This window comes from Nipponia nippon, unplaced genomic scaffold (assembly GCF_047370975.1).
Source record: "Nipponia nippon isolate SJK-2023a ecotype South Korea unplaced genomic scaffold, ASM4737097v1 scaffold_34, whole genome shotgun sequence".
In the NCBI taxonomy this organism is placed as follows: Eukaryota; Metazoa; Chordata; class Aves; order Pelecaniformes; family Threskiornithidae; genus Nipponia; species Nipponia nippon.
Window position 1 is genome coordinate 3928293 of NW_028262352.1, and position 15739 is coordinate 3944031.

The following is a 15739-nucleotide window of genomic DNA, read 5'->3' on the forward strand; positions in this document are numbered from 1 at the left end:
CCACCTAGTACTTGCATAAGAATAGGGCACACCCTGCATCCTGTCACCTGAGTAGCAGCGTGTTCCTATCGGAGCTTTGTCTGGGAAGCTGCGTCAGTCGCGACGGGTGCAGAGTTTAGAGAGGCCATGGCCTTCTGCCGGGTGGATAGTATTGCTCCCTGGTCAGGCCGGCAGAGTTACAATGCCTTTCTGCGCAAGCTGCCGCACCATTCCCTGTTTGCCTCCACCCTGTTCGCTAGTGCTCCCTAGGGGCTTCTTTTTTGCGTGTGGGGGCTTTGCCACTTTTGTTCCTGGCCCCGCCCAGGTCTCATCAGCTGCTGTCCTGCGAGCTGCGGGCCACTCTCTCGGCTCCTCCTGAGGTTTCCCCGGTTCAGGAAAGCCCTTCATACACCTCGCTAGAGCGCTCCGGATCATGTTGGTACTGGAGCTGCACTTCTTGGCGACCATAGACTACGTTTTTTAATTTGATTGTGAAGGGATGAGTTGTTACTCTCTACTTGCAACTGTAACTTATTCTAATTAAAATCTTTTCTCTTTCTTGGGTGTAGGTTATAGTAGGAAGTAATTGTGGCTTAATGTCTTCAAGTAAAGAGTGCTTCTTTGTTTACAATGGACATGTTCTCTTTAACTGTTTTACATTTACATCGAAGTGTTGTTCCGACTTTGTCTAGCAGTTAAGAGGAATTCAGTATTTCTGTGCTTTTTCTGTGAAATACTGAAACAGGATAGAGCCAGTCTTGGATAAGACTGACAAAGGAAGCAAGTTATTTAAAATTTTATCTCAGACTGATGTCCTCAAAATGGTATTCCTGAGGTCTTTTGATAAGCCTGAAGTCTTGCGTGTCCTGTGTGAGCTGAATGTGAAATTTCCAGTGTTATTTTTACCTGCTCCTAATATTATTTTGATTGCCCATAGTATTTGGGGAAGTCAAATGGAAAAGTCTTTTACTGTTCAGAGAGAAAAGAAGTACTTATTTCTGCTTATTCAAGGCTACTCATTTTTTTATTTTGGATGTTCAGGTTATCTTATTAGATTTCATACCTGAGTTTTGTTTGTAGTTTTAAAAATTAATCCTAGTGCGAGGTGATATTTGAACCCTAATATTATTCAGCACTATTCTCCTTTTCTTGACATTAGATCAAATGTTCATCTTAATCTGATAAATACTTAGCTCTTCTGTTTATTTTTATTCAAAATTAACCAAATTTTATAGCATAAGAATAAATTATATTTGATTGGGAAGATGAGAATAAATATGGAACGATATATATTTTAATAGTATTTAAATGTTAGTATTAAGCATGTGGCATGTGTGATAACTTTTTCTCTGAAATTTTCAGCCATGATAGAGGTGAAAAATGTGGTTAACTTGACATACCAGAATAGTGAGTCCAATGTGTTAAAGGAAAACAACCTTCTTTTAATTCATGGGACTGGTATGCCTCTCTTGATTCTCCATAAATTCAAAATGCTTACCTGTAGAAATTGATTAATATTACCGGGAAGGGAATACTGTTGAAGATGCCTTTAGGAGTGAGGTTTGATTACTAAAAGGTATAATGAGTAAAAAATCTTCAGGCTTTTAGCTCAATGCTACCCTCTAGTGGAATACTGTTGCATTAAAAAGCAAGCACGTTTTTGTCTATGAGCAACAAGTTTTTTTTTAACTAGACCTGGTAGCCCCAGTTATTCTGATTGTGAGGAGAGGGTACATTGGTATAAATGTAATTATTTGGGCCTGTTTATCAGTCTACATCTGTATTTGTGTATTGATAATTGACAGTAGAAAAACTGAAAAAGTCTCCTTGCTATTCTCTAAGGTAAAATGCATCAAAAACTTTATTTAAAAATAAACCGGATTATTTCTCTTCTGTGGTCATTTCCATAAGGTCGTTCTGGAGAAGATGCAGGAGAACAGTTTCCACTCCATAGGAATTAATTTTAAAAGCTTTTAAAAAGTACTAACACTTCATGTAAATCAGAACTTTGTGAAGAATCTGAATTCTTTTCACAACTTGTTTATTCATTTGCTCTTTTTGTTCTCTGCTTATAACGGAACCCTTCCTGAGAGTGTATTTTTCCTCAAAACCTGAGATTAATATGGATGCATCCAGTTCAATTTGGCATTCTGTTATCTTTCAGTATGTGTGGGGTTTTTTTTGGTTTTTTTTTAAGGGGCAGAGCGGCAAACTTCTAAAATTGTGGTTAACACAGTGTATGGGTTAAAAAGAACAGAGCTGAACTTATGAGGCTTTTTTTTTCTTTTTTTTTTTTTCCTTGACACTTTCCTCTCCTGTTACATTAAAGGATATGAAAGTAGTGTGTTATGCCACCTGGTGTCAGGTTATCAAAATGAAAACATGGTAATTTAGAGCGATATGAAGAAATACTAGCTTGGAGAGATGTTGAGAAAATTCTCTCTATGTAATTTAATTTTGTCCTCTGCGCTTGACATTGGCGAGTAGTAGTGGTGACTTGTATTAATGCTAAATTTTTATCTGATCATAGAATTTATAGTTAGGAAATGATCATTGGGATATTTGCAGTTTTGAGACCTTGATCTTCCTCTACTAATCCTCTTGGAGACAATGTCAGTGCTTTCTTTCAATAACGTTGTTTCTATGTTTTCTGTATTTGCACTGAAGTATGAAAAGCTTGTTTAAATTGATCCTGAAAGAAGATTTCGATCAAAATATCGCATGTGTTGTACACACTAGTTGTTTTCATGAATGCCCTTAATTTACTACTGTAAGTGAAAGAAGTTTTTGTGGGCCTTGACAGATGAAAAGATGATGATGCTTCCTTTGCCCTTATCTAAATTAACAGCAGAGAACTGAAATGAAACAGAGAAAATTGCAAAAACCTTTAGAAGATAATGAAGCCTTTTCCTGACACAGGCAGCGTGACTGATTTACAGTGCAAAGATTGAACTTCCAAAAGGAAGAATCTGAAGAGCTGTTGCAACATAAAATTAAGATATATTCAAAGTTCTTCTGTACTTAAAAATAGAAGACTCAAATTGCTGCTTCCGGATATGTATACATTGTGAAAAATGGTTGTGGTGTTCTTCAGAATTGAACTATTAGAAAGTATAAAAATAAACACAAAAGACAGGGAGGGATGGTGTTATGTGGTGGTGGTGTGTGTTTTTGTGTAGCTTGTGGGATGGTCTGCTGTGGGCTTTTTCTTTGTTTGCTTGTTTTCACAAAACTTCCAGATCAACCACTGTACTATTTAACCTCGAGTGTTTTGAACCAAGCTTCTGACCAGGGGAAAAACGTGATTAAAAAGAATTTATAGCCTAACCAATTATCATTTTGAGTGTTTGACTGGTTTTTATTTTACGTTGAGTTTGACTTTCACTTTGGATGATTATTGCCTTTTTAAAGATTGTGCATCAGCTGCATAAAAGCTTCTTGGCTGAATTCCTTTTGTTGTTCGGGGGCGATAGCAACAAATCTGTATCATTAAAACAGTGTGAAATTATTGTTGTTTTCAAGCAATTTTCTTTGTTCACAGGTGTCAGCTGTGATGCATGTTTAAAAGGAAATTTTCGAGGTCGTAGATACAAGTGTTTAATTTGCTACGATTACGACTTGTGTGCAACTTGTTATGAAAGTGGTGCAACAACAACGAGGCATACAACTGACCATCCAATGCAGTGCATACTAACAAGAGTAGATTTTGGTAAGTAATAATTTAATTCATATTAGAGCTGTTTACAGTAGTTAAAAACTTGTATTTGTGTTTCACTACTTAAGAACTTTTTTCCCCAAATAGCATACTGAAAATTATAGCAAGTTCCTATCTCTGTGATAAAAAGCTTGTTTTGTCTTTGGTTCTAGCATATGAAATCTGCTTTACTCTTTTGGGTTAAGTGTTTTGGCACACAGCATATTATCAGACTGTTAGATATATATCTGATAAAAAGGATTACTCCTAAATTAACTTCCAATTCAAAAGGTGCAACAAAACTACATCCACCCACCCCCCCTTCCTTCCCCCAATATGTTGTACCAGAAAGTACCATGGTGAAGAAGAGAAATAGTGGTGAGAGTTTGGGGAAAATGTTGTTTTCTAGTTATATCAGGGGATGTTAATGTAGCAGGGGTGGTAGGCTGTACTGAATGTGGAAGAGTAGTGGCAAGGGCTAGGAAGTAGTCCTTTTAGTTGCTGTTTTCTCTTCCCTGAGTCATTTCTATCACATCGTATTTATAACACCAGTGTTGTAATTCAGGAGATACTTACATAGCAAATCTTTGCATTAAGATGTTGTTGATATTGGATGCTTATTTCTTTTTATACCTGTTTTAAGCCCACAAGGCTAACGTTTTAGTAAAAACTGTTTGCAGTGATTCAAACTATATTGTTTTTGAAGTTTTTCAGCTCTCTTAGTCTTTTTTTTTTTTTTTTTTTACCTTTTTGATTAAAAAAAAAATATTGAATATACTGAAAAGTATGTATACTGAAAGGGTAGTCAGGCACTGGAACAGGTTGCCCAGGGAAGTGGTTGAGTCCCCATCCCTGGAGGTATTTAAAAGACGGGTAGATGTAGTGCTTAGGGACATGGTTTAGTGGTGGACTTGGCAGTGCTAGGTTAATGGTTGGACTTGATGATCTTAAAGGTCTTTTTTGCTTTTCCGTATTCATGAGGTAAAAATATTTGTGTAACAGTATATGTTAATTCAATGTTCTGGTTACTCTTTGAGATATATGGTTCAAACTTATTTGTCCCTGATGACATTTATTCTTGTATATTACATATAGGGTTAAATGGCAGCATCGTCATAAACATTAAGTGTACATGTTTCATAGAGAAAAGAGGACTGATGTATGCTTGCTGTGGAGCCATAAGTTAACATTCAATGCTAAAAGTTTGAATGAATACAATGGGAAAATTTATTGCAAGTCATTTAACTTTGTTTCTTGGAAACCTCAATATTTTTCTTTGAAAGCCTCTAAGTAAACGCATCTTTGGATTAGGGTGTGTTACTCATATAATTTAAAAAAAAAAAAACAAACACGAGGGATACACGTGGACAAGTAAAGGCTTGTCTGAACAGGGGGCGTTCCCCAAGCAACTGACCTCAGACCCGCTGATTGGAAGAGACAGCAAGGGGTGGAGCCTGCACCCGGCAGAGTGGGAGATTTAAGCAGGTGAAAACAATCAGCCCAGCTGATTGCAATGCACGAACATATATATTGCCAGCGGGCAGGCGTGTGGTGCATGGAAGCATGGTGACCACCTGGCAAAAAGCAGTATCCCCTGTTTCTCCTGAGCTGCTAGCACCTGGTAGAACCAATGCAGCTGCACAGACAGAGCTTCTGTTCAAGCATGCAACCACCCAGGTTTCCAGCTGTGGGAAGTGTGAAGGGATATTCCTAGAGGCGGAAAGTGATTGCAAGCAAGACTGTGGGAGGTGTGACAAGATTGATGAACTGCTCTGCTTGGTGGCTGAGCCGCAGGAGGAGGTGAGCAGACTGTGAGGAGTATTCAAGAGTCTGAGAGGGAGATTGATTAATGGAGCCATACTCTGCCATATATGATGCATAGAAGCCAACTCAGCGTGGCCACTACGGAGGCAGGTCCTGGATCTGCTTTGTGCCAGGAGGAAGGCAGTGTCATAAGGGATAAGGAGGGGTGGAAGAAGGTTACAGCATGGAGTGGTAAGAGAAACCCCTCCTTACCCTCTAAGATACCCTTACAGAACAGGTACGAGGCCCTGGGTATGGTAGATGAAGTGCATAATGAGAAAGAGGAGGAACCTGTGCAAGCAGTCTTGCCAAGATCAGAGAGACCAACCCCTCGCAAAAAGACCTGCATTAAGACCAGCGCCAAGAAGAAACAACAGCGAGTTATGGTCGTAGGTGACTCCCTCCTGTGAGGAATGGAAGCACCCATTTGAAGACCGGACTATCTTTTCAGGGAAGTTTACTGCCTCCCTGGGGCCTGACTTAGGGACGTCACCACAAGACTGAAGACCCTAGTTCAACCTTCAGACTACTATCCATTCCTGCTCTTTCACATGGGTACAAATGATGTCACAACAAAAAGTCTGAGGTCAATCAAAAGAGACTTCAGAGCACAGGTAGTATTTTCCTCAATCCTACCAGTAATGGCGGGAGACTTCAGAAGAAACAGGCGAGCCCAGGATATCAATACCTGGCTTCAGGACTGGTGCCTCCGCCGAAAGTTTGGGTTTTTAAACCATGGAAGAGCCTTTGAGGTATAAGGTATGCTGGGGCCTGATGGGATCCACCTGTCCCGATGGGGAAAACGGGTCTTTGGGTGTAAGCTGGCAGGGCTGATTGAGAGAGCTTTTAAACTAGAATCGATGGGGCAAGGGGATACCAACAGGATTGCAGTAGGTAAGCCAAGGGTTGGCATGGTATTGCCTGAGAGTGGCAATGCTAGTGGGAATATTTACACTGCTCCTGGGAGCACAGAGGGCTCAGGAGCACATCTGAAATGCTTGTACACCAACACACACAGTATGAGAAACAAGCAGGATGAACCGGAAGGCAGTGGTCAGTTCCCAGAGCTATGATGTCATTGGTATTAGTGAGACTTGGTGGAATGAGTCCCACGACTGGAGTGCTGGGATGGAGGGCTATAGGCTGTTCAGGAAGGATAGGCAGGGCAGGCGAGGCAGAGGAGTTGCACTGTATGCAAGGGAGAGGTTTGATTGTACAGCCCTTACAGTTAGCGGTGATGTGGTGGAGAGCCTCTGGGTGAGGATTAGGGGGATGGAAAACAAAGGAGATGTTGCAGTGGGTGTCTACTGCCCAGCCAGGATGATAGCACTGATGAGTTACTCTATAGGCAATTAGGAGAAATCTCTGGATCGGTAGCCCTTGTCCTTACGGGAGATTCCAACTTCCCAGACATCAACTGGGAATACCATACTGCTGTGCCAAGCAGGTCTGGGAAATTCCTGAAGTATGTTGAAGATAATGTCTTGTCACAAGTACTCTGTGAGCCAACTAGGAAAGAGGCCCTCCTAGGCTTGTTGTTTGTGAATAGAGAAGGACTCGTGGGAGATGTGATGGTAGGTGGCTGTCTTGGCCACAATGATCACAAAATGGTTGAGTTTAAAATTTTCAGTGTAATGAGAAAAAAGGACAGCAGAGTTGCTACCCTGGACTTCAAGAGAGCAAACTTTAAGCTATTCGGGGAGCTACTTAGCAGAGTCCCCTGGGAATCTGCTTTTGAAGGCTTAGGAGTCCACGAGTGCTGGTCAGTTTTTAAGAACCACCTTTTAGAAGCACAGGAGCAGGCAATTCCAGTGTGTCAGAAGTCAAGCAAGCGGGGCAGAAGACCAGCTTGGCTGAAGAGGGAACTCCTCAAGGAGCTCAAGAGGAAAAAGAAACTGTATGATCTCTGGGAGCAAGGTCAGGCTTTGCAGGAAGATTCCAGAGCCATGGTTCATATACGCAGGGAGAAGACATGAAAGGCCAAAGCTGAACTAGAGTTGAAACTGGCCAGTGTTGTGTCAGACAACAAGAAGGGCTTTTTTAAGTACCTTAATAGCAAGAGGAGTTCTAAGGAAAACATTGGACTGATATTTGTTGAAGATGGTCACCTGACAAATAGGAATGAAGAAAAAGCGGAGGCATTCAATGCTTTTTTTTTTTTTGCCTCAGTCTTTAATAATACTGATAGATCTTGGGCTGCCCGGTCCCCTGAGTCGGAGGACCACGAGTGTGGGAACAGTGACTTTCCATTTGTGGACACTGAAATTGTAAGGGACCAGCTGTATCAGCTGAATGTTCATAAGTCCATGGGGCCTGATGGGATTCATCCCAGAGTACTGAAGGAGCTAGCGGCTGTTACAGCAGGACCCCTCTCAATCATCAACCAAAGGTCTTGGGAGTCTGGGGAGGTCCCTGCTGACTGGAAGCTAGCCAAAGCTGTTCCACTTTACAAGAAGGGCGTGAGGGAAGACCCAGGGAACTACAAACCTGTTAGTCTAACCTCAGTACCTGGAAAAATTATGGAGATCATCCTGGGTGCTATTGAAAAGCATTTAAAGAACAGTACAATCATCAGGCACAGTCAGCATGGGTTCATGAAGGGGAAGTCCTGTCTAACTAATTTGATATCCTTCTATGATATGAGGTCACCCACCTAGTGGATGAAGGGAAGGCAGTGGATGTAGTCTTTCTGAATTTTAGTAAGGCTTTTGATACTGTCCCTCACAGCATCCTTCTGGACAAGTTGTCCAGCTGTGAGATGAGCAGGTACACGGTGCGCTGGGTGAAGAACTGGCTGAACGGCAGGGCTCAAAGGGTTGTAGTGAATGGGGCTACATCTGGCTGGTGACCAGTCACCAGCGGTGTTCCTCAGGACTCAATGCTAGGGCTAGTTCTGTTCAATATTGTTATCAATGATCTGGAGGTAGGAGTTGAATGCACCATTAGCAAGTTTGCTGATGATACCAAACTGGGAGGTGCTGTTGACTCTCTCGAGGGACAAGAGGCCTTGCAGAGGGATCTAGATAGATTGGAGCATTGGGCTATGATTAATGGGATGAAATTTAACAAGTCGAAATGCTGGATTCTGCACCTAGGATGGAGTAACGCTGGGCACAAGCATAAATTGGGAGAGCAGTGGCTGGAGAGCAGCCCTGCAGAAAAAGGGATCTGGGGGTGCTGGTTGACAGCTGGCTCAATAGGAGTCAGCAGTGTGCCCTGGCAGCCAAGAGGGCAAACTGCATTCTGGGGTGCATCAAACACAGTATAACCAGCTGGTTGTCACATCCCACCTGGGGAGGAGGGGGGAGGAGTGACTAAGATTTGCAAATCCTCTCGGTGTGGATTAAGGTGGGCCAACACTCAAGGTCCGTACACAAACATCAGCTTTAATAGAAAGCTTCTATAGAGAAAAATATTGAGTACAAATATTCGATACCCACCAACCCTCTCACGGTTATATCCACCCCAGCTATGTGGTTTTACGGAAAATCAAGGTAGGCCATGCAGTACTTGACTTCAATTTAACAACTCTAACAACTTAATCACCTTAGGAAAAGTGAAAGAGAGAGAGAAGGAAAAGAGAATCACCAGTCCTGGATCCAGCGTTGGTCCTGCCAACAAGGGTATTCGGTGAGGGAAGAAGAAGAGCGAGGAGAAGTGAAGGTTCTCATAGAGATGTTGATTCTGCGCAGGGGTGCTCAGTGAGAATAATTCCACAAATCACGTGCACACGAACATGAGCACGAACACAAACACGAGTACCGGCACACATGAGCACACAAACTATAGCACATTTATCAGGCTACATGATTAGTATAAATCTGCCTAAATTTACACTTATTGGTTAGTGATTAACATTTCGTACACTATTGGTTTACTGTATTTAAATTAGCCTCGCTTGCTGTGTAAATTAGCACGCATGCTCCTTTCGGGTGTGGGGGGGCAAGTCTTTTCGGTCCTGAATTGAGTCAGTGGTTGTGATCTCCCCTCGCCACATTTACCTTTCACCTACTTTCTGCAGTTTTATCTTCTCTGGCCACCGTCCAGTCTTTGGTGCCAAGATGTTCACTTTTGTCGGCTTGTTAGCTCTTCTTCAAGGTTAGAGCCGTTAGTTTTCCACAGTTTGTTATCTTTTAGCTCCCTCCCAAATTCCTTTCCCAAGGCACAAGTGGTTAGTAGTTTTGCTAATTGGAAAATTACATCAGTGACCAGTCAAACCAAGAGGAGTGATACCAGGACTGTCCCCCAGGCAGTAGGGGTGTGTGGGGGAATAAGATGCTTCACAGACCACGGGGGATGGGGCCGAGGCAAGGCCGTCCTGTCTCCACAGGACTCCCTCCCTCACCCTCACTCCAGGGTACTGCCCGGTCCTGGGTCCTAGCGACTGTTGCTCTGCATTGTGGTTTTAGCACCCAGGCTGTTTGAGACATCTTGTTGTTTTACACTAGCAGTTTACACTACACTGGTCAAGAGAGATGATTATCCCACTGTATTTAGCGTTGGTGCAGCCTCACCTTGAGTACTGTGTGCAGTTCTGGGCCCCACAATTTAAAAAGGATGTCCTTAAATGCGTCCAGAGGAGGGCAACAAAGCTGGTGAAAGGGCTGGAAGACATGTCCTATGAGGAGTGGCTAAGGACTCTGGGCTTGTCTAGTTTGGAGAAAAGGAGACTGAGGGATGACATCACTGCTCTCTACAGCTTCCTGAGGAGGGGAAGTGGAGAGGGAGGTGCTGATCTCTTCTCCCTGGTATCCAATGATAGGATGTGTGGGAACGGTTCAAAGCTGTGCCAGGGGAGGTTCAGACTGGACATTAGGAAGCAGTTCTTTACTGAGAGGGTGGTCAAACACTGGAACAGGCTTCCTAGAGAGGTGGTCGGTGCCCCAAGCCTGTCAGTGTTTAAGAGGCATTTGGACAATTCCCTTAACATGCTCTAACTTTTGGTCAGCCCTGAATTGGTCAGGCAGTTGGACTAGATGATCGTTGTAGGTCCCTTCCAACTGAAATTAGTCTATTCTATTCTAAATCTTTATGAAGAATCAGGCTAGGAAGGTGGAAGAAACTTTGCAGTGAAGTAGGGAGTGGGACTGATCCAAAAGATTTTTAGGACTACTTCCAAATCATTTGGTTTCTTCAGAGTATAGGAGACATTTCTGTTTCTGTAGCTTCTTTAAGTAAAAAGAATTAAGAATATATTCTTCTAGCACTTCAATGTGGTTTAATACTTGAACACTGTTCCCTTAGAACCAGTGTTAGTAAGAGGAGAAGAAAATGCTGAAGCTTGGCCCTTCAACAAGACTTTTTGTTTTAAGCACATCGCTGTATTCTGAACTGCAACAAGGGCTAATGGCAGAGAACACCAAAGTACAAGTCACCTTGTTGATTTATGCAGCAGAGTAAAATAAAGAATGTTAATCAATGTCTTTCTGATTAGGCTTTAGGAAGGTTTATGATGTCATTCTGAAAATATTTGTGCCTTGTATTACAATCCTGTATGGAATGTAAGAAAGAGTATGTACCGTGTGGTTAAAAATCAGATGCCTAGAGAAAGTGTAGTAACTTTTTAAAGGGCATTTTATAAATAAGGAGATCACGTGACTTAGAGGAATTTAGTAGATAAGGAAAAAATATAATTAATGCTGGAGTTAGTCTAAACTTGTTTCAGAGTTGTTAGGTTAGCTGTTCTAGTGAAACTAAAAATCATGAAGCAAAGATGTACGAGAAGGTTAAAAGAAAACATCCTGAAGGGAAACATCAGCAGTATAAAACAAAATGAAAAAAGATTGAACTGGACTGAGATGTCATTTGCTGTCTGTGGAAGTATGAATGGGAAACATAAGAATAAAGAACAGTGGGAGGAAAACACCTGAAGTAAAAACATAGAATAGAAGACTTTTAATGGAGGTACATGTGTGATTACTAGAATACATTTCCCTTGACAAAGTTCAGAATTATTGCTTGCAGTCAGATTTGAATAAAAGATGCAAGGTTGTGCATGTGTGAAGACTGTTTTAATGGGAATAAACTCATTGTGGTTGTTACTAGTTGATGGAGTTGGGGAGTGAACAGTAGGCATGATGGTGAACGCTTAATTTTGTGGTAAAGAGGAGGCAGGAGACTTTTTTTTTTTTTTTTTTTTTTCCAAAACTGAAAGCTCAGAGGAGGTCAATATCACCACCCCCCTTTTTAAAGATGGGGGGGGGAAGGGAAGATGTGTCATGGGAATGATTTGTTCAAGATCCATCTGTAGTTGATGACAAAGATGGATCTAAGGAAGGACCTAAGTATATCTAGTTCCATTCAGCATGCTACCTAGTAAGCAGCATTGTCTCTATATATAAACCTGTGGAGACTGTACTGGTAATCTGTGCTTGAAACCTTATTCAAGTTCTGGTTTGTGATGGGGCACCAAACCAAGTAGATTCTCCTAAGTGTCAGGGAGAGCTTGGACATCTGTCGTGGTTTAACCCCAGTCAGTAACTAAGCACCACACAGCCGCTTGCTCACTCCCCCCTGGTGGGAGGGGGGAGAGAATCAGAAGAGTAAAAGTGAGAAAACTCATGGGTTGAGATAAAGACAGTTTAATAGGTAAAGCAAAAGCCACAAGCAAAGCAAGGAATTCATTCACTACTTCCCATCGGCAGGCAGGTGTTCAGCCATCCCCAGGAAAGCAGGGCTCCATCACGCGTAACGGTTACTTGGGAAGACAAAGGCCATCACACCAAATGTCCTCCCCTTCCTCCTTCTTCCCCCAGCTTATATGCTGAGCATGATGTCATATGGTATGGAATATCCCTTTGGTCAGTTGGGGTCAGCTGTCCTGGCTATGCTCCCTCCCAGCTTCTTATGCACCTGGCAGGGCACCAGAAGCTGAAAAGTCCTTGACCTAGTGTAAAATTTACTCAGCAAGAACCAAACCAACAGTGTGTTATCAACATTATTCTCATCCTAAATCCAAAACACAGCACTCTACCAGCTACTAAGAAGAAAATTAACTCTATCCTAGCTGAAACCAGGACTAATGAAATTAGTGTGCAGTTGTATAACTCTGTAAGAATACTTGCCATGTAAACCCAATACACCAGAATTTGGGTGGGCTGCAGCAGTGGCTTCTGTGACAAGACACCAGAAGCTCCCCCCATGTAGGGTAGAGTCAGTTCCAGCTGACTCCAAGACAGACCCACTACTGGGCCAAAGCTGAGCCAATCAGCAGTGCTGGTGGTGCCTCTGTGATAACATCTTTTAAGAAAGGGTAAAAAAACCACTGTGCAGCAGCTGTGAGAGAAGAGCGAGAAAAATGTGAGAGAAACAACCCTGCAAGATACCAAGGTCTGTGAAAGAGGAGGGGGATGAGGTATTCCAGGCACCAGAGCAGAGGTTCCCCTGCAGCCTGTGGAGGACCACACACCAGAGCAGACTCCTGGCAGGAACTGTGGCCCATGGAGAAGAGTCTATGTAGGAGCAGGTTTTTCTGGCAGGATCTGTGGCCCATGGGGGACCCATGCTGGAGCAGTCTGTTCCTGAAGGACTGTACCCCATGGAAAAGGACCCATGTTGGAGCAGTTCATGAAGGACTGAATCCTGTGGGAGGGACCCCACAGTGGAGCAGGGGAAGAGCGTGAGGAGGAATTAGCAGCAGAGATGAAGTGTTATGAACTGACTGCAACCCCCATTCCCCATCCCCCTGCGCCGCTCGGGGGGAAGGAGGTACAAGAATCATGAGTGAAGTTGAGCCTGGGAAGAAGAGGAGGGTGGGGGGGGAATGTTTTTAGTTTTGGCTTTGTTCCTTACCATCCTACTCTATTTTTAATTGGCAATAAATTAAGTTAATTTTCCCCAAGTAAGAGTCTGTTTCACCCATGACAATAACTGGTAAGCAATCTCCCTGTCTTTATCTCGACCTATGAGCTTTTCCTTCTTATTTCTTCCCCATGTCCTGTTGAGGAGGGGGAGAGTGAGAGCGGCTTGGTGGGCACTTGGCAGCCAGCTAAGGTCAACCTGCCACACCTGGTCAGTTATTATAGTGCTTAGGAGCCTTAAAATGCTGTGAAATATATACTAACGAGAGGTTCCTGGAGGAGCTTTAGTCATGGCCTTGAATTTCCAGAGACTTGGACCAGTATAGGAACTCATGTGAGACTGTTGGAAATGAATAAGAAGTACTAATGACTTCCAGCTTCACCTGTGTTTGTGTTTATGAGCCTAGTTGGCTCACTTCTTCTGTAAGTCAATGTACAATCTAGTATCTATTTTGAATGAGGAAGGTGGAATTCTGAACAGTGACAGTTGTATTGTTCTTCAGTTCCTAGAGTGATGCTGGGAAAAGATGCTTGTTAAACATAAACTTTAAAATGCTGAATGGGCACAAACATTGGTATGCTGTCATAGCAAAGGACAGAACAGCATTGCAATAGATCTATTTCAAAAATAGGGATGTGCATATCTAGTAGTCCCTGTAGAAATTATAGTTTTTTCTAGAACAGCATAGAAGTTCAGAGCAGACTTCCCAGTTTTGGTGTTCCTGAAAAAGAATTGCTGGCAGTGAGCCACAAACTCTACATTCTAAGCTATTAGGATGCTTTATGATTTGTATTATGTGGAAGCATGTTGTTTTCTCACTATCCCTGCCATTTTTAAGGGGTTACACTAGGCAAAGAAAGTAATATGATTTTCCTGGAAAATTGTATTTAAGAGCTTATATCGTGTTACTTCTGTTTAAGTCCCCAGCGTAAGTTCAGCTCAGGTGCTTATAGGGTACAAGATCAAAACCCTTCCGCTACTTTTTGCAAAAATGTGAGCTGCTTACATGAAGTTAAGCTTAAAAATGCCAAGTCTGAGGTCTAGATAGATTGACTAGAATTCAGCTTGAGGCTTTACCAGTCTTAAACTATTAGAAGATGATCCATTTAGTCTTACATGTCTTGCTAAGTCAAGTAGTGATAGCTGTGTTGGCAGCGTTAGGTGTTGACAACTGGGCATCAAATCAAATCCTTTGTAATCTGCATCATCACCTGTAATCTGCATCATTATCATTCATGGCTTTGGTATGTGGTATCAACAACAGAATGTCCAGCTACTGCTGGATAAATTAACTGAATCCCTGCCATGGGGTCTCTGTCAGACCCAGCAGAGTGTTTCTGGTTCTCAAGTAGTTAGCCCAGCAAGCACTACTTAGCTCTGTAGCTGAACACTGAGAAACTGATGAATTTGTATGAAGAAAAACAGAGAACGTGCTGTTTCTTGCTACTGGACATGGCTATACTCTGAGATATTTCAAAAAGGTTGAAGTATTGATGCGCTATATGGAAGCAATTGGCAACTTTTTCCAGACTCTGCCAAACTTACGTTTTACTCTAGCAAACGTGGCTCTTGTGCTGCATTTTTATTGAAAAGGGAGGTTTCTGTTAGAGTTCTGAATAAGGTGAATAGAAATTCTATTTGTTGGGATTAGATCACTCCATTCAGTAAAGCAGGACAAAAAATGGTGATTTACAAAAGGTTAGAGTCTATATGAAAGATGTAGCTATATTATTATATGTCTTTATCTGAGTATTTACAAAGGGGGGGAGATATAAAGAGGTATGCATTCTTTCTTTATGCTTTTGGCAGGGTACCTAGCCAGAGGGCTTGAGAAGCTTTTTAGCTAGAAAATGTGAAGCAGAACAGAAGATGCAGTAGCTTAAAGGGTAATACTGTTCTGATTAATGAAGCTTATTTCTCAGTATTAAAGTACCACCTCAAAAAAAAAAAAAAGGGGAGGGAGGCAAAAAGCTTGTCAGCATTCAGTTTCTTCAACTTTTTAGTTCAAATATTAGTGTGAAATCAGCATATTACTTTTATGATGTCAACATTTTTAGTTTACATATATTAAATTGAAATGAAGTTGCACTTGTATGAAAATAATTGTTATTAAAATTCCTCTGTCTTCTGTGTACCTTCTTAAAGTAATATGTCTCCTCGATCTATAAGGACAAATTGTTACATTTAGTTCTGAATCGGCTCCTTGAAATACTGGTTTTGTCTGAGGAATGCTAGTGTATTTCTGAATGAGTGCCAGGAGGTTTGCAACCAGAGAGAAGAATGTGCTATCTCTGTGGTTGATAAAGCAAAATTGTTCTTTTTCTTCCCCATTGAGATTGTCAGATGTCCTAAAGCCATTTTCCTTAGGAAACACTATAGTTTCTAAATACCTTCAGGCTTGAAATCTAATTTAGTATGCCATCAAGTCCCCTTTAGAGAGCCTCCTTTAGAAGAGCATTCTGA

The 15739-nt window shown here is 42.0% G+C and overlaps 1 protein-coding gene across 2 annotated transcripts in view; it reads left to right on the plus strand.

Annotated features, from left to right (window-relative positions):
* The window catches only part of LOC104023398 (E3 ubiquitin-protein ligase KCMF1-like), a 56316-nt gene that overhangs the window by 18322 nt on the left and 22255 nt on the right, over window positions 1–15739 (plus strand). For both annotated transcript variants that reach the window (XM_087770980.1, XM_087770979.1), the window contains exon 2: window positions 3521–3688. In XM_087770980.1, coding sequence (XP_087627106.1) covers window positions 3521–3688 — 168 coding nt within the window. The remainder of the gene's footprint in view (window positions 1–3520; window positions 3689–15739) is intronic.